General features: G+C 33.0%; 2 protein-coding genes across 2 annotated transcripts; both read left to right on the top strand.

The window, feature by feature from the left end:
• Window positions 1-2,302: 2,302 nt before the first annotated feature.
• On the top strand, window positions 2,303-3,466 carry LOC132756078 (enterin neuropeptides-like). The gene is made up of 2 exons (XM_060747063.1): window positions 2,303-2,636; window positions 3,093-3,466. Exons 1-2 carry the CDS (start codon window positions 2,303-2,305, stop codon window positions 3,464-3,466), a joined length of 708 nt encoding a protein of 235 aa, XP_060603046.1.
• A 4,877-nt stretch (window positions 3,467-8,343) lies between these two features.
• Window positions 8,344-25,807, top strand: LOC132756075 (alkaline phosphatase-like). Its single transcript, XM_060747059.1, has 11 exons — window positions 8,344-8,548; window positions 17,471-17,536; window positions 18,189-18,409; window positions 19,177-19,351; window positions 19,844-20,016; window positions 20,586-20,696; window positions 21,523-21,625; window positions 22,301-22,441; window positions 23,236-23,427; window positions 24,422-24,547; window positions 25,428-25,807. The coding sequence occupies exons 2-11, from the start codon at window positions 17,476-17,478 to the stop codon at window positions 25,730-25,732; spliced, it is 1,608 nt and encodes a 535-aa protein (XP_060603042.1). The 5' UTR covers window positions 8,344-8,548; window positions 17,471-17,475; the 3' UTR covers window positions 25,733-25,807.
• The last annotated feature ends 905 nt before the right edge of the window (window positions 25,808-26,712 follow it).

Here is a 26,712-nt window from a genome sequence, read left to right as displayed (position 1 = left end):
GGGGTTAGAAGTTTGGTGATCAACTTTACACTCAACATCTAAACATTGACTGATGTCTTTTGAGAAGTAAGTTAAGGATTTTGAAAGTACTGGTCATGCATTAGTTAAAGGATCTCCACTGTGGTCCAATAGTCTAAAATATCAAATTTTGAAATTCATTCTTAAATAAATTGGTACACTTAAATTTGAAACCAAGCAATAGATGATATATAAATATGCACGGTATTCAATTTATAATCGATTTTATGTGATTTTTGGCCAGTTTGAATGAAAAACGTTGAAACGATTTTCATTTATTAGTCCAATTTGCACAATAAAATTGATTAGAGTGAGCGAATGATCTGAAATGTTGTACATGAGGTATTGATCTAGTTAAACAAAAATCTTGATAAAATATTTTCGGTCGCTTCACGTCAAAAAGAAAATCGCAGTGGAGCCCCTTAATTCAGGTGTTTTGATAGAGTTTAAAGGAAATATGAAAATGCTGATTGACTCCAATAAATGTAGTAATGCAGAGAAGGCTTAAAATTGAAAATGAAACAATAAATAAATGAAATAATAAAATATATAAATAAATGCGATTAAATGATTTTGTAAATTTTGAAAAAGGGGAATGTATCGCAGCATAATAAAATACTGTACAGTTTTATTTCGATTATTTCCCTTGACCTTCATATTTCCTTAGTTACACATACATTGATGATAATAATGATTGTCTATTTGTACATGTAAATCATGCCAATTTATAATCTAAATCTTGTATGATTTTGTATTTGTCATTTATATACATGTATTAAGATTAATGTTGCAAATAACAAAACTTTAGGGTAGATGAAATAAAACCATGAACCGACTTATACGTATCCAGTTCTTTCCTCGTTTGGTATAAGTTTACAAAGTATATGAATATACACCTCAAGACCGTCCGGTTAGCTCAATAGAATTAATGATACAGCGCCCTGGGTCCGATTTCCAAACGTTGCAGTGATTGATCATTAAATCCTTTCTACTGTCATTCGCACTGTTCCTCTGTTCTGGCACGTGCAGAAGTTATCAGTTACTTGCGAAAGTGATGATAAACTGCTTGACAGCCTGCCCAGGAATGATGCGGTGGCGGAACTGTGCTTTGGTAAATTTAATGTGGCTTACTGCCGTGATTCTTAGGGTAAACTACCAACTTTGCCCCATATGCAATTCATGTTAATAGTCAATGCAGCATATAAGCATAATTTAAACTAAAATTATTTTCTGAAATAGTCTTATAAAATCTTTCAATTCTTAACAAATTTGTTTGATTCTATGTAAATTTACTTTGGGAAACAAAGTAAATGATTGAATGAAGAAAAACAAAGAAAAGTAAAAAAAAATACAATTCAGAAATAGGAATAAATACTATTTTCAGCATTTTCAGTCTTAATTATGCTTAATCCAATAAAACATTTTATACATAAAACACTTCAAAAGAACACACTTTATGGTACTATAATTTTGAGCCTTATTTTAATTGTATTACACTAATTCAATATATCATATACAATTTTGAAAAAAGCAACACAACACTTGCATTCAGACCGTAATTCTTTATTATATGAATCATCAGGTTTCAATTCAAAACATTTCCCTCAAAATGAATCCCTTTGCAGGATTTAAACACTATTATTACTGGAATATGTGTAAATTTTATAATTGTAGATATCTGCCTATTAAGGATATCGTTTAAGACGAAGATCGGAAGACTCGAGAACGAGTTTGGATTTTTATCTATTGTGATAAAAAATCAACTCAATGTCTAAACAAGGTCACGTTTTTATAATGTTGATGTTATGTAAAGGATTTTAAAAGTGCATTACATACTTCAGGCTCCAGATATTATTATTCATATTGCCATGTCAGAGTTATTCAATTCACATATAATGCTGTTTTGATACAGTTTTAAAGGGAGTATGAATTGGAGTTTGACTCGTTTATATGTTGCTGAAAATAAAACAAAACACTGCGATAATTTTCTACTTATGCATTGAGCAAATTTTGAAAAAAGGGAATGTATTGTAGCATGATAAAGAACTGTACAGTATACTTCGATTACTTCCCTTGACCTTCATATTGCATGAAATTACCAGGCCAAGTAAGATTATGGTATTCATGGTAATTTTATTCAGATGTAATTCAAACTATAACCAAATATCATTTTTAAGAAACAAAAACACATTTTCTTTTTAAAATAAAGTATAACTATTTCTATAAATGGCAACATTCCAGACTGATAATTGCGACAGTGTAATATGACAGTCAGAGCAACCAGATGTCCAAGTCTCATATAAGGAGAAAGTCACCATCATACAAGGAGAAAGTCACCATCATACAAGGAGAAAGTCACCATCATACAAGGAGAAAGTCACCATCATATAAGGAGAAAGTCACCATCATACAAGGAGAAAGTCACCATCATACAAGGAGAAAGTCACCATCATATAAGGAGAAATGCACCATCATACAAGGAGAAAGTCACCATCATACAAGGAGAAAGTCACCATCATGTAAGGAGAAAGTCACCATCATACAAGGAGAAAGTCACCATCATATAAGGAGAAAGTCACCATCATACAAGGAGAAAGTCACCATCATACAAGGAGAAAGTCACCATCATACAAGGAGAAAGTCACCATCATATAAGGAGAAAGTCACCATCATATAAGGAGAAATGCACCATCATACAAGGAGAAAGTCACCATCATATAAGGAGAAAGTCACCATCATATAAGGAGAAAGTCACCATCATACAAGGAGAAAGTCACCATCATATAAGGAGAAAGTCACCATCATATAAGGAGAAAGTCACCATCATACAAGGAGAAAGCCACCATCATACAAGGAGAAAGTCACCATCATATAAGGAGAAAGTCACCATCATATAAGGAGAAAGTCACCATCATATAAGGAGAAAGTCACCATCATACAAGGAGAAAGTCACCATCATACAAGGAGAAAGTCACCATCATACAAGAAGAAAGTCACCATCATATAAGGAGAAAGTCACCATCATATAAGGAGAAAGTCACCATCATATAAGGAGAAAGTCACCATCATATAAGGAGAAAGTCACCATCATACAAGGAGAAAGTCACCATCATACAAGGAGAAAGTCACCATCATACAAGGAGAAAGTCACCATCATACAAGGAGAAAGTCACCATCATATAAGGAGAAAGTCACCATCATACAAGGAGAAAGTCACCATCATACTGAAGAAAGTCACCATCATATAAGGAGAAAGTCACCATCATACAAGGAGAAAGTCTCACCATCATATAAGGAGAAAGTCACCATCATACAAGGAGAAAGTCACCATCATATAAGGAGAAAGTCACCATCATGTAAGGAGAAAGTCACCATCATACAAGGAGAAAGTCACCATCATATAAGGAGAAAGTCACCATCATACAAGGAGAAAGTCACCATCATATAAGGAGAAAGTCACCATCATACAAGGAGAAAGTCACCATCATATAAGGAGAAAGTCACCATCATACAAGGAGAAAGTCACCATCATCAAAGCTTTAATAAAGCCAAGACAAGAGCTTGATGCATGTGAGTGAGTGAGTGAGTGAGTGAGTTGGTGAGTGAGTGAGTGAGTGAGTGAGTGAGTGAGTGAGTGAGTGAGTGAGTGAGTGAGTGAGTGAGTGAGTGAGTGAGTGAGTGAGTGAGTGAGTGAGTGAGTCAGTGAGTGAGTGAGTGAGTCAGTCAGTGAGTCAGTCAGTCAGTAAAGTAAGGTTAGTAAGTAAGTAAGTATAATTGCGACCCACTTGTTTATATATCAATATGTGCTTGAATGTTGGAGATGAGAACTGCTTCAACGCTAGATATGGCTTACAGACAACTCACCCCCCAGACGATTCACCCTAAGCCATTTTTTCCAGACAACTCACCCCCCAGACAGTTCATCCCACATTATTGGATTTTTGACACAGACAATTCACCCCCCATTTTCTTAACTTTAATTTTGATGAAATTTATCTTAAAATTAGAAGATGCAATTAACAAATTTGTTGTGTTTCTTTACTAAATTGATATTTATAAATTAGTCATATTTAAATTAATTATAATAATTTTTTACTTAAAAAATAATATTTGTTACTATGTGATTATATTTTTACATTTTATTTACATACAAACTATAAAAATTACAAATTCACCATAAATTTGTCTTAATTTGTTTAAGTGCTAGTGATGCTATTATAAGATGACATATCAAAGATATTAACATGTGATAATCATTTGCTCTTTAATCCCTTTCATTTTGAAAGGAATTAATTAATGATTATCAATAGGCCTTAATCCCTTTCACACTTCCTTTGATCGTAATTATCTCTAATTAGGTGTTAAGTGACTATTATCAGACTTCCCGAAATACGTCGGTCCGACGGACATGTCCGATAAATTTTGATCAGGTCCGACGAGTTTTTATTCCGGATCGGTCCGACTGTCCGGCTTTTATCCAAGCCGCAAGTATACAAAATGGCGTCGCTAAAGGTGCCAAACCTTGGAAAAATCAAAAATTTACGTCAGAGGAACGCGCAGAACAGTAGTAAAAGGATAAAAAGAAGGACCTGAGACAAAATATAATGAAAATTAGAAGCAAGACAGTGAATCGTTGGTGTATGATAGGGAGGAGATGAAAATGCGCTGTAAGGAATGTGCCGATTTTTACGGCGAAAAAATTAAAAACAAAAAGTGTCTTAGAAATACAAACACACGTTATTCTTTGATTTTGATCAATTTTATTTGGTCCGAAAGATTTCGTTTCGGTCTGACGGATTTTCATGGTTTGTCAGACCGAATGTCTGACAGTTTTTTTCAACTTTCGGGAAGTCTGTATTATCTAGATAGATGGATAGATATGGTAATTATCTTAAATCTTTGAAATATACAGACTTTTTTAATCCTTTCTACCCATAAACATGATTATCATTTATGAGGGGTGAATTGTCTTATCTATTTTGAGGGGTGAACTGTCTTGAGGGGTGAGTTGTCTTGCTTTTTTGTGGGGTGAATCGTCTGGGGGGTGAGTTGTCTTGTTACCCTAGATATTATTCCTGTTTAAAATGCAAGGCCGCAGTTTGCGAGGACAGTCTGCCAAAATTACTATACTAATTTCTTAAGCGAAACAGATTCCTTAAATGTAAAACCAAACATCTTAAATAAGTTAACATAATTCGTGTCCGCTCTGTATCTTTAAAAGTGAAACCACTTGGCAGAATGTTTAATAACCATAATGAGACGATGTGCAGAGCGCAGGTTTGACCTTTGTCAGGTCAAGGTAACATTTAAATTTCGTGTGTGCTCTGTATCTTTTGAACCGATAGAAAGAAACTTTTCTACAGAAATATTACTTATAATGAAACCCTGCACAGACCATATTTTTGGGCTTCCTATATCAATCAAAAATTTGCCCTTCAAAACATTTAAGAATAAAGACTATTATTAGAAAACACCATGGATAATTGATCACGCAGGGATACACGGTGGCCGCAATTCTGATGCCTCAACCCTTAAAGGCCACTCGTCAGCCACAATTGGTAGAATATTTTATTAAGTAAGACTAGAACCTTACGATTTGGTACAGCGTCATTTTTACAGGTTTAGGCCGGTTAAATGCAAATCTAATTTTTATAAAGCATTATACATAATACCACTGCATCCTTATATTCACACCATCAGTATAAAGATTTTATTTGTTCTATATGAACTTGTATTTTCGTACCTAAAAACCTGCCAAATTTGATACTGACTCATAGAAGTAAAATCATTAGAACAATTGTAAACACAATTGTTCCGTAGAAAATTTTATTTTATGCTTTTCAGTGGATTACTGATTTATCCGTGAAAATTATATTTGATAATTTCACAGTGAAAATTATCAAAATATAATTTCACTTTTTTCAATGACGAAACTACTTTTTAAGATTTTCCCCATGTGGTACCTCAATTATATTTTTACTGACAATTCTGACAATATCAGGCTGTTAAAAAAATAGCAAAGCTGCAATAGATAAATAACATAAATGTCAAAAGTAAAATAAAGAGAGAAAACTTACTTCTATTCCTTCAAATTCCAATCACAAAATTTCGTCTCTAAATTTTTTTGTTTCGTTTTTACAGTCTGAAAAATACATTCCTACCCCATGCAAAACTGCTCTTGATGACATTTGGGCATATTAAAGTATCCTACGAGCAAAAACTGCCGTATGCTTTATGAAAAATTGAAAAGCATGGACAGCTATCACTCGTAAAATAAGTAAATCAACCCAGCGTTCCTTACAATGCCTTAGCAAACTTCCAAGTTTTCCATTTTCCTAGCTCCTTTTCTGAATGTTTTCACTTCTGTCAACACTTATTTTTTGTCTGTTACAATCTTCAAATAAGTTTTCTTTCTTTTAAAAAGGTGTATGACTAACAAATCCAAATTATATCCTTCTGTATCTTACACAATTATTTTCCTCCCATGAAATACACGACTTTAAAAAATGGCTGCCGTTTACATTTTACAAAGCCAGGTCTAATATAAATTCGCAGTAAGTAACAGAAATATGGATGGATGGTTGGACTTTTTCTCCTACAAGAATTGTTTGTTTTTATTATTAAAACAAGTGATCATTCATATTTTTTAATAAAATGAATAAATATCACATTCATTTAACCTCCATTGGCGGACTTATTTTTCAGCTCAAGACTTCTTGTTTTTAATGAGAAATTCCCTCTAAATGGGGCTCTCAATGGGGGAAACAGATTTTAATATCAACGTTAAAATTATGGAAATTTCGTTTTAACTTGTTTTAAAGCATAAAATAAAAAGAAAATTTGTCTGTTTGTTGTGTAAGATGTAATTTTATTTCATCTCGTGAACTTTAAAAACAGTATTCTCACTCGTGGCTACGCCACTCGTGAGAATACTGTTTTTAAAGCCCACTCGATGAAATAAAATTTCATCTTACACACAAACAAACAAATATCCTCTATATAATAGTTTTATTGGGTGTACATTTACAGCATTTAAGTGCAATTACTAAGAATAAGAAGATTAGCTGAGTTAAGTTGAAATTGTTGATATTTTAGTGTTATTTAGAAGATTTTATCTATTTTGCACTTACATTTCCCTTGTATCATAACATAGCAATGTAATACAAATAATTAACCATAATGAGTATCATCAAAAATGTAAGTGAACAAATATATGAGATCACGCGAAACTTAAATTCTCTGTTTTTGGTATCAGCAATGTATTACGTAATGAAACTTTGGTGCATATGTTGCAGCTTCAAAGAAGGGATGATTACAAACAGTGAAAAAACAGTCCTATACTTCCAAAAGGACCATCAATACAGAAGATGTTGTATTTGATTCTTTTTAATTCCAATGGACCAGTCGCCATCTGGTCACACTGTAGGCAGTTCTACAAGAATTCTGGACTGAAAGGTATTTTACAGGCAATGTATGGTCAGGAGTCCATCTTATACATGACATGACAATGCCTCCTCACAAAAGCGAGAATGTAAACTCATTCAATGACTCTGTAAATGTTAAAGTTGTAAATCATCCGCCTTTTTCACCTGATTTAAGTTTCTGCGACTTCTTTCTGTTTCCCGGGCTTAATAAAATGCTTTTTGGTAAAAGATATCCCACTAGCTATAGGAGTTCTCTTGGCAATTCAAAAAGAAGATTATTTTCAGGTCTTCGAACTGAACAGATGCATTACGGTATATTGGGATAACTTTGAAGGTTTGAAATACAAAACATTTTTATGAAACGTAGCAGTTACCCAGTGACAGAACTTATTGAATGGCCCTCGTACACTTGTGGTAAATCACGTATCATAATTATAAAAAGTGGTTATATTTTATGTTTTTTTAAACAATAATAGGGAACTTTACACACAACCTTTCAAAAATAACTATGGTCGAAATCTTATCTTATAAGCTATGGGAATGACATCGATTGATTTAATTTCAGTTAAGTATGTTCAAATGTATAGTTTGCCCTAATATGAGTTCGTTTAAGTAATTTGGTACAAATGTCAGAAACCATATCTTGGAAATGATGAAAATTATGTTATAGACTGTTCTTAACTACTTGTATTAAAATAAACGTAAAAAGTGAAGAGACCGCCCCCCCCCCCCCCCAAAAAAAAAAGAAAAGAAAAGAAATGTGTGTTTTATTTGTAAACACAACATAATGTCATATGAACCAACTTCAAATGATTTAACGTTTTCATTGACTCCGTTTAACATGATAAATTGGACAAACAAGAAGTTAACGCTTCTGTTAATGTTGTAATTTTGCGGATGTACGACAGTTGTGTAACAAAACACGGTAATTATCCCTACGGCATTTGTATCTTTTTATTTCAATGAAACAGAAATAAAACAACAATCAGATGTCAATGTTAAGTAGATTATACGAGTAGATCACGTGATTATATATCACGTGCGCGTAACGCGCTGGTCAGTTTTACGTCCTGGTTACAGAAGCGACTGGATTTAAAAGCAAGCAGGTAAATGGAGTTTTCTTTCTCTCGTTATAAATTCAAAAACTGTTAAGACTTATATTGTAAGTTTTGTTAATAATTCATATATTTATTTTTTTGTAAGAATGTTGATTTTTTTCTTCAAATTTCACGACGATTTGGTTTTAACAAGTTAAATTTTGCAGGTTTTATTTTAAAAAAAACCCCACCTAACTTTAGAGATGAAAAGACAAGGAAGTGTTTTAAGTTAATAGTTATTTAACACGACTACATATATACATATAAATAGAATAATAATATAATTTTACATGTATAACTAAGACTTACAAAATTCTGATTTATTTTTAATGTTTGTACTAATTTTCCAAATAGTATTATTCCTTTTTTAAAAGTACTTATTTTGAGCTTCGAGGCAAATTTCACAACACGCTTTTTGAGAGATCTGGAGATGTTGTTTTTAAATGTCACGGTTAAAATGTTTGAATATAATCTTAGAGATGACTCCTAATTTGATTTTAATATATGTATGAACATTCATTTTCGAAACGTTGAAAATGTTGAAATGTGTACTTACACGATGAGAACGAGTGTCTTAAATACTTAATTAGTTTCTGTGAAGAGTAGTCATTATTGGAGGACAGGGAACATTATGTAACTTATCAAATATGAAAAATAAGTAATAATACGAGCAAAGATATTAGAAAAATAATTCTTGAAAGAGAATATATCACTATTCAAATATAATTACGTGAGAGGAATAATATGTAACTTCGTGTTTTAGCAAATCAGCACGTGAAAGGAACAACATGTACTTACGTGTTATCATAAAAGCACGTGAAAGTTACAGCACGTTACTTCATGACCTAAGAACAACCTGTTGTTTTATCATACTAGCACGTGAAGTTACAGCATGTTACTTTATGTATTATCATATGAGCACGTGAAAGGAATAACATGTTACTTCATGTATTATAATATCAGCACGTGAGAGGAACAACATGTTATACCCCGGTCACATATTCACGGAATACGCCCACGGAAGAGCCACGGATTAATTCCGGCATCGTCCGTAGCTACCCGTACTGGTCAGTAGCTCTCCGTGTTGTAACCGTAATCAACCGTAGTAGTCCTGGTATATCCGTAGCGATCCTTGACAATTTTTGAACATGCACAAAAATTTGCTACGGAAAAATCCACCGTAGCGTATCCCTGCTAGTCCGTATTAAAACGTACCTATACTTACTGGTTCGTACGAAAACCGTACTAGTCCGTACTGATTCGTAGCCCAACAACTTGTCAAGGATTTCCAGTTTGGTACGGAGAACTACGTATTTGTACGGTTACCCTACGTATAAGCTACGGTTTTAATACGGATTAATACGGCATTGTCACGGAAAGCCACGACCGTAATACGTTGTACTACGGAGAGGCAGGGATTAGCACGGTCTTATACGGTTTATTGCGTAATGGTACGGAATTGTACGGTCCACCACTGTTTAGTAGGGATGAATCAGGTATCATGTACTATTTCAAGGGTACTACCTTCTTGTTAAAAACATATTTGCGGGAACATTCAATAAATGATAATTGCCATTTACTGGCTGCAACTTTATATTGAAATGCCTCAGAATCCGGAGGCAGTGGTCGAACTGCTTGATGACATGCATAGAGGTAAAATATATTAATATCGTACTACAATTCATAAGTAATAGAATTATAACATTTTACAAAGTTTATTATTGACCAGAATTTTAAGTTTGTTTATACAAATACCATACTAATCCTATTTGTTTTCATTAGAATTGAACATATTTATAAGTTTTAAAATATCCTATATCCTAGTTCATACTATCCTGGGCAGTTTTAAAACGCTCTATCTCCGGGTGCAACATAATTCTAAGCTTCCGGCAAGTACAAATAAGCAAAAAGCTCTATCTCAAAATGAAATATCCGGTTTTAGAAAATATCTCTAAAGATATCGTGTAAAGTCTTTGTTTGCAAGTTATGATAGAACATATTAATGATTCATTCAAAAAATCTCCATCATGACATGGTCCAGTAACATTTTTCTGTTAACTAAATTTTTAAGCTCGATTTCCCGCAATGTTACATAATGGCACTTAGGACCTTATTATACTAGCACGACGAAACATTGGATCGTGAAATTTGAGTAAATATGTACATAAAACGAAGTGTCTCATAAGCCTTGGACACTGGCCCTTGAGTGATAATTAAGAAGATTAATTAACAAGCTTTTTTACATATTTTTAAAACATAAACATTCACGATAATTAATGTAATTGCAAAATGAACAGCCAATTTTAAATTATAAGAGAAGCAGTATTGATCAACATTTTTCTTTAACGATTACTAGTCCATATCTAATCAGGTAAGAGAAGACAGACGAGATGGTGGACTAGAGATGGGCTTTTACGACGACCCCTTCATGTTTAGTATGAGGCTCTGACGGCCGATATTGTTGAGGAAGAAATTCACTTTAATCGGACCTGATGTGTCTCGGGGGTCGGACGCGATCAGGCCGAATCCTCTCCGCCAAAATCATTCAACTCTGCAATTCGATTTCCAGGTGTTCTTTTCTTTGAGGCATTTTGAAAATGAGCATGCAGTAGGTTGTGGACGGATGTATTAGGTCCGTATAGATCCGTGGCAATTTGTTCTTCTCCGTATCAATTCGTTCTTCTCCGTATCAGACCGTACTTATTCGTACTAACCCGTGCTTATACCGTAGCAGACCGTAGTGTATCCGTAGTGCGTCCGTCCTGATTCGTGTCGCTCCGTATTAAACCGTGTCGGTCCGTAACAATCCGTGTCTCTCCGTGGGCTTTTGGTGGTAAATCCGTCGGACTCCGTACTTATACCGTTGTGTGCCCGTACTGGAACCGTAGCGGACTACGAAATTTCACATTTCCGTAGTAATCCGTGAACGATTAGACCGTAGCTCTTCCGTGGCATTATCCGTGAATATGTGACCGGGGCATTACTTCATGTACTTATATATTATTACGTGAAAGGAACAACATGTCACTACATGAATAAACACATTATCACGTGAGTGGAACAACATGTTACTTCATGTATTATCATATTAGCACGTGAGAGGAACAACGTGTTACTTCATGTATTATCATATTAGCACGTGAGAGGAACAACGTGTTACTTCATGTATTATCATATTAGCACGTGAGAGGAACAACGTGTTACATAATGTACTATCATATTTAAATTAGTACGTGAGAGGAAAAACATGTTACTACATGTATTATCATATTAGCAAGTGAAAGGAACAAAATGTTAATACATATGTTATCATTCTATAAAGTGAGAGGAACAACATGTTAAAATATGTATGATAATAATAACATGTGAGAGAAATAAAATGTTAATATATGTTTTATCATATAAGCTTGAGCGAGGAATAATATGTTATTACATGTTTTATGATACTAACATGTGAGAGGAACAACAGGTCAACAAATGTATTATCATATTAGCTTGAGAGATAAACAGCATGTAACTACATGTTTCATGACATAAGCACGTGAGATAAACTACATGTATTATCATATTTTCTTGTGAGAGGAACACTATGTAACCAAATGTTATGAGAGATAAACATCATGTTACTACATGTATCATGACATAAGCACGTGAGATAAACTACATGTATTATCATATTTTCTTGTGAGAGGAACAATATGTAAACAAATGTTATGAGAGATAAACAGCATGTAACTACATGTATCATGACATAAGCACGTGAGATAAACTACATGTATTATTATATTTTCTTGTGAGAGGAACAATATGTAACCAAATGTTATGAGAGATAAACATCATGTTACTACATGTATCATGACATAAGCACGTGAGATAAACTACATGTATTATCATGTTTTCTTGTGAGAGGAACAATATGTAACCAAATGTCATAAGAGATAAACATTATGTTACTGCATGTTTCATGACATAAGCACGTGAGATAAACTACATTTATTATCATATTTTCACGTGAGAGGAACAATATGTAACCAAATGTCATGAGAGATAAACATTATGTTACTGCATGTTTCATGACATAAGCACGTGAGATAAACTACATGTATTATCATATTTTCTTCTGAGAGGAACAATATGTAACCAAATGTCATAAGAGATAAACATTATGTTACTGCATGTTTCATGACATAAGCACGTTAGATAAACTACATGTATTATCATATTTTCTTGTGAAAGGAACAATATGTAACCAAATGTCATGAGAGATAAACATTATGTTACTGCATGTTTCATGACATAAGCACGTTAGATAAACTACATGTATTATCATATTTTCTTGTGAGAGGAACAATATGTAACCAAATGTCATGAGAGATAAACATTATGTTACTGCATGTATCATGACATAAGCACGTGAGATAAACTACATGTATTATCATATTTTCTTGTGAAAGGAACAATATGTAACCAAATGTCATGAGAGATAAACATCATGTTACTGCATGTATCATGACATAAGCACGTGAGATAAACTACATTTATTATCATATTTTCTCGTGAGAGGAACAATATGTAACCAAATGTCATGAGAGATAAACATCATGTTACTGCATGTATCATGACATAAGCACATGAGATAAACTACATGTATTATCATATTTTCTCGTGAGAGGAACAATATGTAACCAAATGTCTTGAGAGATAAACATCATGTTACTGCATGTATCATGACATAAGCACATGAGATAAACTACATGTATAATCATATTTTCTCGTGAGAGGAACAATATGTAACCAAATGTATATGAGAGATAAACATCATGTTACTGCATGTATCATGACATAAGCACGTGAGATAAACTACATGTATTATCATATTTTCACGTGAGAGGAACAACATGTTACCAAATGTTATGAGAGATAAACATCATGTTACTGCATGTATCATGACATAAGCACGTGAGATAAACTACATGTATTATCATATTTTCTCGTGAGAGGAACAACATGTAATCAAATGTCATGAGAGATAAACAGCATGTTACTACATGTATCATGACATAAGCACGTGAGATAAACTACATGTTTTATCATATTTTCACGTGAGAGGAACAACATGTTACCAAATGTTATGAGAGATAAACAGCATGTTACTACTACATGTATTTTGATATACAACATGTTAATACATGTATTGTTACATTACTTTAGCATGGGAGAGGAATAACATGTTACTTCATTATATTATCATCATCATTATAATTATTATCATTATTATTTTGCTAAATTCATTAAATGTCCGTTTTCCATTGATCTTGTCCGTTTTGTAACCTTTTCAATATATTTCCATGCATTCACAATTTGAAAAAAGTAGGAAAAAGTATATATGCCTTTTGATTAGAAATAAAACAGATAATTTTACAAAAAAATACAAGAAAAAAAGTTATTTTCAGTACACATCATTGTGTCATCCTGTACGGTGAATGACCATTGTAATTGGCGTTACATAAATATACATTTGACATGCAGAAACACTTGTTTGACAACTTGATGATTTTTTTCACACCAAATGTGAGTATACGCCTGTCATTTTTTTATGTTAAATATTTATTCTTTACGTGCAGTGAAAGATTATTTCAGTACATCTATAAAAATTTTGGGGTAAGTATGATAAGTAAGACATACGTCTGTATTTTATAATCAAACAGTACTAGAATCATCAATCACACTACAAGCATAATGTTAACATGATGAAAAAATGAATAGAGAACATAATTAACAAGATCGAGCTGTCGGTAGGACAGCGTGCTCGTATTTTCTCAGTGCCTAATGGTAAAACAAGAGCCTGGATAATGTAAACTTTTCTAAGTTCAAAAAGGGCCATAATTTTGTCAAAATGCATGTTTGAGATATAGACCTTGGATAGTGACCTCCTATTATGCTCTCAAAAATGTTTGAAGTTTCAACGTTTTGTATTTAATGATAATGATATCATTCATCTGCTTTGCGAAACTGATTTTTATGTGAAAATGGTAACTTGTGATGCAGAAGTACATGGTATATATTTTGATGCATGTTTGATGCATACCCTTGATCTATACATGATTCGTGGAAATTTTCAAAGTTTGGTTAAATGTAATACATGCAAGTACAATCCTCTTGTCGTTATATATAAAGGTTACCTAGAAACGTTGTTTTTTATTGTTACCCGACAATTATTTGTCAGTCGGCACTTTGAGGTTACACCAGTCCTACAATACATGATCCGGGGTTACCAAGGGATCCGGTCTTTGACCGTGTTTATTATTGAATTGTTGAATCATAGTGGCATTCGGAACTGCCTCGGCTATTATCTATAAAAACCTATCCGGAGACTGACGGAAAGGGCCGAGTAGTTGCGATTGTCATAGTGGAAAAAGATATTCTTCTCAAGCCTTGTCAGTTCTGTGGCAAAATACAGAATTTAACGTAACTTATGAATAATAATGTTTTGACAAACAAACTCAGGAAAATATGAACAATACATCTCCCTGTACTTAAAAGTATAATTTGATAACGTAATAGATACCATAATAATTATGATAATATGGCTGGATCAAAGAGAATATTGTCGTAATGAGAGTGACCCTTTCAATAAATATAACATTATGTTCCCGCTAATCATTGAGTCTACAAATAAAATGATGCTTAATTTTACGTCATCAAAATGTTCCTGAACAAAGCGGTTATTAGCAAAATAAAGTTTTTTACTCTGAAAACAGCTCTTTATGAACGAAGTGTAATGTACACCATATAGTTAGACAAGTTTCGAGTTTATAAAAACAATTGCCTTTGACCATTTACAAAACATCCAATCATGTGAAGTATGACTTCGACACACAATACAATAATGATAATAATGCAATAAATTGGATTAGAATTATTAAATATGTTATGATAAGTTTTCATAAAACTTAATAATAATATATAACTTCAGGAGCATTTTAACGTGTTTCAAAAGCCTCTTTACCAAATTTTGAGAAACGAAATAATTTGTTCTTATTTGATGAAGACATGATAACTTGTAATTTCAGGAGAATGTTTTCCAACCAAGATTAGTAATAAAAAATGATAATAATTAGATATAATAACAAATATACTTCGTTAAAACACCTTTTTTTCATAACGTTTTGAAATTCAAATGTTTATAAAGCGTATACATGTACATGTATATATTAATAGGGAGGATTCATCATGAATATTATGAAAAAATCAGAGCATTTTTGTAAAGTAAAATTGTTTTATATGAACAGTGATCAATCAGATCTGAACAAATTTTGAGCGATGATAATAGATGTGCAGTAGAATGTTTACTATTATTAATCTAAATGATGAATTAAATCATCACATTTCATGACCATTTTCTTCGTTTGACACGCACTTTATTGCATTATATATTAATGTATGTATATACCCCGAAAAAAATCCTCATTTGCCTCCGAATAATATTTAAGAGTGTGTTTACTGAGTAACAAAATGGCAGACACAAGTCTTTCAGCATTTTATTTTTAAGTCTGTGTTTCACTATATTACAATTTGAATAATACTGTGTTTTGTTATTTATGCACATCATTCATTCATTGATATTGTTGACCTAAAAGTCTCATGGTTTTAAAAAGCTAAAGTATTAGGTACATGAACAATGGTTTTACAAAGACTGTTAGGGGGTGGGGGACTCGATTAGGTCTTCAAACTTACTCGTCTGGTGGTTTTGCATATGCTGCGGTCAACCGACCTATTTATAGATTTTAAAAAATCCGTTTATTTACTCAGTGACAATATCTTCCAATCTACTTACACTACTGTCTCCTACACAAACACAGTATCCCTCATCATGTCCGGTCTGAACCATGTGGCTCCAACAGTTCTTCAACTCCTAATTATAATTTTGGCAATCAACCCAACTTCAAAAAAGCCAGTATTATACTATAATATCCAAAGTGTGAAACCAAACATCAACAAAGAATATCTGTTTTAAATCGACGATCTTATAGAAATAAGGTCCCAAAATTTCACCCAGTGATGACCTTTGTTGAACCAGGATTAGTACGTTTTTGGCGAACCATTGCTCAAACCGACATATATCAAACAGCTGAAATAGTTAAATGTTTCGTGATAGCTTAGATAATTCATTTAACAGAGATGACATAACCCATTTCAAGTAGTGGAGAATTGTAATGACGCAAGTCAGGAGCAATACCTAGAATTTGACCGATTGTTACATTTCTTGAGATACAATCAATTTACCTGACATAAGAAACGTTTATATTGGTTTAAATGCCAGCTTCTTCAAAGACGGTTCAAACTTTTGAAAGAATCATTTTGTTGACAACAACGTATCTGATCTACTCACGTACCGAAGTCTTCCCTTGGCAACCACTTGCAACTGGTTGCGGAAGGACATCTTTCATCAAACTCACAACATTATAATAACACAGGGGTCCATTCTATTTTTCTGACAAGGCTAAACAGTCTACTGGGTTCTAAACAACCATCGACTGACGCTGTGTGCTTCTTTGCCTTCTCACTCTGGCCAAATCACCTTTAAATTCTGTAAAATTAATACAATGTCTTGTATATTTCTGGAAACCCTACACAGCTCTGGAGATACTGAGCGTGTCTTTACTTCTGGCCCTTTGGAAGTTCTCTCTATCATAAGTTTAAAGATTGTATGTTAATGTTATGTTAATGATTACAACATTGATCAAATCAGTTTTAATTAATACTTTCGTTTTTTTTCCAATTATTTATATATACTAGTACTTAGATATATAATTTTCAGTTTGCAATTATTTTAGGCTCAGTTATACACTCAGTGTATTTGTGATTAACTGGAAAACACTTTATTATAATTTATGACTATGATATACATGTGCATTTGAATTATTTCAGATAATATGCTGCTAAATCTGAATGTTTTGTTAGTAACATCTCTAACAGTCGTTTCAGCAATAGAAGGTAACCTTTCCTTTTTTGAATATTATCTTCCTTAAAAACAGCATGTCTCCAGATTATTGATAGTTTTCATAAAAACTCCGAAAATGTACTTTAAAGTAAAATTTCGACAATTGAACAAAGAAAGTAATGTACACATTACAAAAGGCACTTTCAATACAAGTAAATTACCAAATAAAGGTCAGAATATGCAAAATCTGCTTGACTGCGTTAGTCACGCAATAGAAATATGATGATACTACCAAACCAGTCGTTCATTTCATACAGATCTTAAATTAAAGAATTACTTGAATTGTGACTTTTTTACTTTCCTTAAAATCTCAGTACATTTTTCACAAAGTTGATCCTCTTAAATTTATCTGGCTCACCTTGAGGCATGCAGCTTTAAAACTCTGTCGCACTGTCTTTTTTTTCAAATATTTTATCAAAGACTGTCAAAAGTTCGATAAGTATGTTTTATCTTTTTTTTCTTCAATTGCTTTTGATATAATTAATATAATTTCTATCAACAAACTTCTTATCAATATCTCATCTTTTGTAATCATATAAATAACATATGTTACAAGAAGAATAATATGCAAATATGTATGTCTCGAACAAAAATGTTACCAAAGTATTGCTTCATCTATATTTTAATTCATTTAAACTTACAAAGATGTCAACTATTGGCGGAACATCGCAAAGGACAACCTTAATCGCTATTTGAATCTCAAACACAACACCGGCAGAGCGAGGAACATCGTATTAATGATTGGTGATGGAATGGGCCTAAGCACAATCACCGCAGCAAGGACACTCAAAGGTCAAATGCAAGGAAACAGTGGGGAAGAAACAGAACTAAATTTCGAAAAATTCCCCTACACGGCCTTAGCAAAGGTATTATTTCTTTCTTCATTTTTTATTTCTTATGATACATGTCCTAGTATATTACATACCATGTAAATACCTCTGTTCCAAACGAAATTGTATTTCAAGTTAACGAAGAATACTATTAAAATGAGGTTTAACTAATAATCATGTATATGTATGGACAGGGTCTTTCAAATAAATTTCTATTTGAAAGACCCTGGTATGGATTAAGGCACGAAAAATTTGACCCCATCATTATAAAATACTACTAAAGGTTGTATGTACCTTTTCTGCAATGAAAATGCACAAAAGGATATCTCTCAATAAGACATGCACTTTTTATATAATTATCTTTGTCTTGTCTTTCCATATCATAAAGCAAATTTGCAATAATACCACATACAGAGCATTTGTGTTACACTCAAATGACTATATTTAAATTCGAGAACATTATGCCTACGAGAAGAAAGCAAATTTGATAACAGCAATAACAATATTATGGTCTATTTCTCCATACTACACATATTCAAGAGTAGCGGCGGCCTAGTGGTTAAGGCGTCTTTCTCTCAACCCAGTGATCATGGGTTCGAGCCCTAATCGGGTCATGACCATGTTTCTTCCTATGACACCAGTACTGGTTGGGTGCCAGGAAGCGGACTCGAAAGTGATTAATATAAGTTGCAAGAACTTGTTTCGCAATCGAGCTTAAATAAATATGTTTAAACCAATTTCTCTATACCAAAGAAGGGAATTCTCAGAAAAGAGACACATAACCATTGTTTGTATTTAACAAGGTATACACAACAGACTATCAGGTCCCCGACTCGGCGGCCACCATGACAGCTATTGTGTCGGGAGTGAAGGTAAAAAGTAGGACATTAGGAGTTGATAGTGCCGTCAATTATGATGTATGCCATGATCTCACAGACTACAAGCTCCAAAATATACTCCATTGGTCAAAAGATGCTGGTGCGTTTTAATTGTTTTTTTTTATATAGTTTATATCGTAAGTATAAAATAATAGGAGAACAAAAAGAAAAAGAAAAGAACCTGGATAATGTAAAATTTTCTCAATTCAAAAAGGACCATAATGATACCAAAGTCCATGCTAGAGTTATAGACCTTGGCTAGTGACGCTCTAATATGCATTTAAATAAGTGTGTGAAGTTTCATCACATTTTCTGCCGTAGTTTTGCAGATACCAAAAACTTAACTAAAGTGTGACACCGGCGTCGGGATGTGTAAAGCAGTTTACCATATTCTTCGAATAGTCGAGCTATAAAATAAACGTGTTGAATGTTGAAGACAGTCCCAGTGATTTGTTTCAAAACCTTTAACTACATTTTTGTTTGTTACATATGGTACATTATAAATCAATAGGAAAAAGTATTTGTAGCCACATTTATGTATTCGCTGAAAAGATAGACAGCATCTTACTTAATGCAACGCATCTATTTATAGGTAAATCAAATGGATTTGTGACAACAGCACGTGTAACGCACGCGACGCCTGCAGCGTTATACGCCGCGACATCAAACCGCGACTGGGAAAATGACCACAAAATTCCTTTTACACGTGAAGGTTATTGTACAGATATAGCTACACAGCTTGTTCGCAATGCCAGTCATATACAGGTCTGTGAACAGTTTATATATACCCCAGCTTGTTGACTCACGCAAAAATATAGCTTTTATTTTCACTTCAGTTCTCAAGAGTTTTATTTATTTTTCCGCTCGGAAATGCCGTCCGTTGGTTTTTCAGTGCACCACAATTTTGAAGCGGAGCGGCAGTTTGCTGTGCTTGCTTTGTAACAGTATAAATTTCTTCTTGCATTAACAGTATAAATAACTCCATTGGCCTATGGGAAATTAACATTACGAAAAAGTGAGGGGTAATAATATCAACTGTTAAAAGTGCAACTTTCATTACATGGTTGTCACCACGTAACCCCTGACCAAAACGCTATTGATATGTTAACAATACTAATATTATTCATGACATAAATGGTAAGAAATATATCAACACTTAGGACAGTTGTACTACACTCATTATTGCAATCTGACTACAGTGCACATGTACTTAACTCCTAATGCGTAGCGTTATTTAGGAGCTGATTTTAATCAGATTGGGTAAATTTTATATCTGTATTATAATAACATTATATTATACAAGTAATGTAATCTATTAATATTATATATTCAAGGTTATCCTGGGAGGAGGAACGCGCAACTTTATCCCCAATACCATCCCGGACCCTACCACCAATGAGATAGATTATAGGGAGCAACGACGGGATGATCAGAATCTTTTAAAGGTACTCAAGTATTCGCAGACGTTAGAATATTTGCCTCTTGTGGCTGCGGGGTTGCCTTTACGGATTGAGGCATTTGAATTGCCGCCACCACCTAACCCTGAGTGATCGTAAGAGACGACTAAATGGGTTCGAATCTGTGGAAAATCTATGCATCTCTAAGCTCAAGCAAGTGAGGTGGTTTTGATCCTTGGTGTTGCTTTAAGTTTCTAACATCCGAGGTTAGCCAAAATCATCTTCCCTGTTTCGGCGCCATATGACCAAAATTGGGTTGGTGGGCCGCAAAACAAAACAAAACAAATGTGAACATATTTAGTGCCTATTTGCACTCATAACTTGCTATGTCGTCTGCATATAACATGATGCAAACCGCGCCAAAAAGTAAACTTAAGGCCAGTTGATGGACGATCGTTGCAACATTTTGAGATTGATTTTCCGATTATTAACAATTGATAAGTAGCAATTTACCGATAAACTGAAGTTGAAGTTTAATGGATATGCCATACTTTGAACAATCCATAGAGAGGACTAGGGGTAGCATGTGTATGAATTTTTGAAATAAATTCATTGGTATTTCACATGATATTGGAAGTACTGTAAGGATACGCTTTGCACATTCGGTCCCTTCAGGTTACTGGCTTAAAATGAGCCCTAATATACTTAAACGGTACTAAGTCTACTAAGCCATTTTTGAAGTGTACATGTATTAATATTTCATGCATTTCTACGAAATCTTTGGGAAAATATTATAAAATATGACACTTAAGCCATTTTTTAAAAAAAAATGCTAATTATTACTGAAGTTACTACGGTTTGTCTTTGGTTAAAGGAATGGAAGGAAGATAAAAGGAGAAAACAGCTGAGACACCGGGTTGTACATAACACAGGTCAGCTCAGAGATGTTCGCCCTGAACATACCGACTATTTACTTGGTAAATTGCAGTTTATTTTCGTATTGTCGTAGTTACCTGCTTACTTATTTCAATGGATATTGTGGTTTAATAATAAATGGTTTATCAAAAGAGTCGGCTTTCAATTCTGTTAAGAATTTATCTAGCTAGCTAACGGAAGATCTGGGTTGTACAGCCTCCATTTAAGTTGAAGGGTTGTCATACGACATATGCAGCGTTGACGTGATTATATATATCAAACGTAAATGACAATTTTATGCGTTATCATTTACCCATAAAATCATTTCGCATGCGATATACGGTAAATATTAAAAAGACACGTTTTAATGACTTTGGTTTAAGATGTTTAAGTTTGCCAGTCATATACCATCATCCTTTTCGTTCATAATTTTGTAATCTCCTTTGGAATTTTTAGGACCTTTGTGTCGACTATCACTTGCAACTATGTCATGCGACATTTTATGCACCTAAGGTCACTATCACGGTGCAAACTATAGTGTTTGACATTCGCATGATGATGTGGCTAGAACACTTGGTGTGTCTAAGAGTGTGCTTGCGCGGATGTGCCCGCGGTATCTGGTTACTGGCCAATGAAAAGTACACAAAACGTCTTGATCTAAGATGTGAAACGATGAACAACCGAAGCTGGTAATTGATATATATGGCTGTATTCACTTTTGTTTTATTATATTTTAGGACTGTTTCACAAAAGCCACATGTCATATGAGCATGAAAGAAACACCAGCGATGCTGGGGAACCGAGCTTAGCAGAAATGACTCGTAAAGCCATTCAAATTCTGAATAAGAATGAAAACGGATTCTTTCTAATGGTAGAAGGTAACAATCGATTCATTTCGTAAATGGTATATCAAGAATAACTGGCTTCACAAAACACCCAGACACATGTTCTTAAACATAATTTTATGTTAGAAGTAACTTGATTTTGTTTTTATTTTTCAAAAACATAGAGGGAATTCTTCTTAAAAATATGTTACAAGTAAAATAATTTTGTTTTTACCTGGGAACTCAGGCCTAAAAACGTAAAATTGAAATTCTTACATATAGAAAGTGAAACACTTAATAGAAAAAATTTGCAAAGGCTAATAAAAGAATAAACTAAAAATTAAATGGCATATTGATATATGTGCGATTCTTAAGCCCGATTTAAGTGAAAGTGTTGCAACCTTTTTTATTTTTGCGTTATTTTGCACAATAGAAATGGAAGGATTTTTGTAAGGCGGTATCGCCGTCATATGCCGCAGTATTCAATTCCACAATTACTACGCGTAACAAAATAGTTCAATCAGATTAAGATTCTTTCAAAACATTGTATTAAGTTATCAGTTTCTTGAACAACGTTTCATATTAAAACTTGGAAAAAAAGTTTATGGAAAAATATACAATTCATGAACCCGTTGCACGTGCACTTGAATAATAATTGCCCGTAGCAGTTAACTTCCCTGATCAGTGCAGTAGCTTAACACAACATATAGAACTTTACCGTGATCAATGGATTAAATTCTTACACATTTACCCCCCGCCCCTCAAATGGTTTCTCTAGTGAGAACTAAATGAATATTTTTTCATATCCTTTAGTTATTATAATAACTTTGATTTTATTTCACGGTAAGGTGCTAGGATTGACCATGGTCATCACGCAATACAGGCAAAAAGAGCGCTTACAGAGACCATAGCGTTTGAAGAGGCCGTGCAAACCGTGCTAGATATGACAAATGAACACGAGACATTGGTGATTGTTACAGCTGACCATTCTCACACAATGACAATAGCTGGTTACCCGGAAAGAGGAAATAACATATTAGGTAAATAGATCATCATCATCATCATCATAGTCGTCGCCATCATCATCATCATCATCGTCACCATCAGAAGCATCATCATCATCATCATCATCATCATAGTCGTCGTCATCATCATCATCATCATCGTCATCATCATTAGAATCATCATCAGTATCATCATCAGAATCATCATCAGTATCATCATAATTATTGTTATCATTATTATTAATATTATTATTATTATTATTATTATTATTATTATTATTAAATTATTATTATTATTATTATTATTATTATTTTTATTATTATATTTATTATTATTATACCTATTATTATTGTTATTGTTGTTGTTGTTATTTTCGCTAGTTTTCAAGCAAGCTTTAATTGTTAGATCGAATTTTATTTTATTAAATGACTTAAATAGCTTTTTGATAGTGTAATGCACTGAGTAGAAATTGGACAATTATTATTTATTGCAAGCCTATATAACCCAATGTGTATATGGGTGAATAAATATCTTTTACTTCCGGTCACGTGCAGTGTATCACCGCCAGCTTATGAAAACAACTGATTTTACGTTTTGTGATACCAGGGAGTACATGCATTTATCCACATTAAAATTTTATTGGTTCCATAATTGTATGGTCGATTCTCGGAATTGTTTGAACACAGAATGTCTCAGTTATATCCTACACGTGAATAGTGAACGTACACAGAATAAAATGTTGCAGAAAAAAATAATACTCGGGAATTCAACTTTAAGTAATGATTTCGCGCATGCGCCATTCTCTTTTATGGCAAATTACTTCCATTCTTACTTCAAGCAAGTATTTTGGAAGCATTTTTTTGTATAATTCAAAACATATTTTTTGCATCAGATAATTATATAGATTAAGATTTATACACTTCAAAATCAATATTTGATACAAAAATTAAGGTATACCACGACTTTAATCAATACTTAGATCCTTATTTGCAATGATTGATTTACAAATGCTTTTTACATTATTCGTAGATGTCGTTAAAATTGACAATGGGTCGGCATATCTAGCAGTAGATGAATTACCTTATACAACACTCTCGTATGCCAATGGTCCAAAACATTCCTACTTTAGACGAAATCTCACAGATGTTGATACAAGTAAGTTTAAAAATAAAGATATATGATGCTAAAATTTGGTATTTGAAAAAACTTATAGCTGCTGTAGTCTCAATCAGATCTACTGAAATTATTTCGTGTATGATTAGGAGTTGACGTCTCTTTTTAAGTTTGAAATAAAACAATGAAAAACAACTCTATCTTAGATTGATAACGTTTTACCGAGGGAAATTAGGTTTGGCAGTATTTTGCCTGTAAAGTTTTTTTTAACTAAACCTTATGATGGAAATCAACTCAAAACAAAATTCAAAAAAAAAAAAAAGACACATAACTTATAAAGGGAGATAACTAGTATAAATATGAACATAAATACATGCCAAGGTTGTCTCTCTTCTAAAAAACTGCATTTATGAAATACAAGATTATTACACAAAGAGAAGATTTACGTTACGTTACATTTATGTTACGTTAACGTTACGTCTGAAACTATACACATTATAGGTTAAACACAGTAAAAACTCATAGACGTGTCATTTTTATAAATGTAAACTGGCAGTTTTTTTAACAAAAGATCAAACTTACTTGGTTAGTAATAGGATATACAGATTTTTAAAACAAAGTTTGTGCATTCTCGTATTAAATTTATACATTTTTTCTAGGTTTCCTAGACTTCAGTGAAGTTTTGTTGCAAAAATATCTTACCTAAAGATGAGCATACTTTTTCTTTAAATAAGTAGTTGAATAAATTCTTTTTATATTTTAACTGGGATATAGTATAATTATATTATGTCCAAGATATTTACAGTATTAATATTATCGGTAAATGATATAGGTCAAATCTAATCTATTAAAACATATTGACGATCTATCGTAGATAAGATTCTGCTTTTGTGTGAATTTAGTAACTATTCTATTTATTTAGCTGATGTAAAATTCAAGCAGGACGTTGTCGTAGATCTACCCTGGGAGACGCATAGTGGTGAAGATGTGCCGATTTACGCACGCGGACCAATGGCGCATCTTTTGACCGGTGTTAAAGAGCAGAACGTCATCGCTTACGTCATGGCCCATGCGGCATGCATCGGTGATGTTGGTGTCCCTTGTGAAAGTGGGCGTGAAAATAAAAATGATACAGACACTGATCATCATAATTTTAATGGTGCTTTTTCATATGTCCCTACGAATTATATATTTGTTTATTTTTTACTTTATTATCTTTCTATATGAAACCAGATAGACTACAATTTAGTTGTTTAATTCCATAATTTAACATATCAAAATAAAAAAAAAACCTAATGCGAATTGATGGTTTGTTGTTTTTTCTTCAATAAATGAAAGCAAAAAAATGTTGATTATGTTTTCATTCAACAACAGATACGCCCAGATTCCCATTGCATTTTTTAGATTATGAAATAAGTCATATATTAGTTGTCTTTGAAAATAACAAATCACAAACAAATGTGTTTAGCGTTACCAAACGAATAGCAAAAATCTTTGTTTTATACACATGAATTTGATAGTAAATGCATAACACTATGTACATCCTTACCCAAAGATGGACCTTAACATTATGTCCAGGTGCCCAATGTAGAATACTGACGGGTTTATTGCCATGGAATGTGTCGTTTTTCATAACATTAAATGATAGAAATGTTTTAAATATATTGATATTAACATGTTTCCATTGATTTTTCTCCTGGAAACAGAGAGACGCATGCACATCGATTCTTATTAGCTTCAAACAAGGGAAGTATCAACGAATATTGACCTTTAAGGTTCATATTAGGGAAGCATAAATCTATGTTGATTTTTTAATTCTACATAAGGAAAACATTAACGTGTATTCTACAAGCAAAGCAACAACAAATATTGACTTTATAATTCTATATAAGGGAAGCATCAACGTATATTGGACTCAACGCACGTGATTCTAGATAGGGTAGAATATGAGAATCTTTTTGATCAATGGGAAGATAAATCCTACAGTTCAGTTCTTTTCACAAAAAAATAAATTATGAATGTATTGAATGAAATACCTTGTCTGATAAGCCATGTATTTTGCAATATGTATGCTATATAATACATGTATATTGGTATTTCAACACATATTGATCATTTTAAGTCGTCTGGCGAAATGACAACTTAATGTAAACAGAAGATATGGGTAACTAAGTGTTTTAGATTTTTACATCACAGCCCCATACGTA

Source organism: Ruditapes philippinarum, unplaced genomic scaffold, assembly GCF_026571515.1.
Source record: "Ruditapes philippinarum isolate M1 unplaced genomic scaffold, ASM2657151v2 ctg6345_1_1_1_1, whole genome shotgun sequence".
Taxonomy (NCBI): Eukaryota; Metazoa; Mollusca; class Bivalvia; order Venerida; family Veneridae; genus Ruditapes; species Ruditapes philippinarum.
The sequence above is the reverse complement of the archived record's forward strand: the minus strand, read 5'-3'. Positions and strand labels throughout refer to the sequence as shown.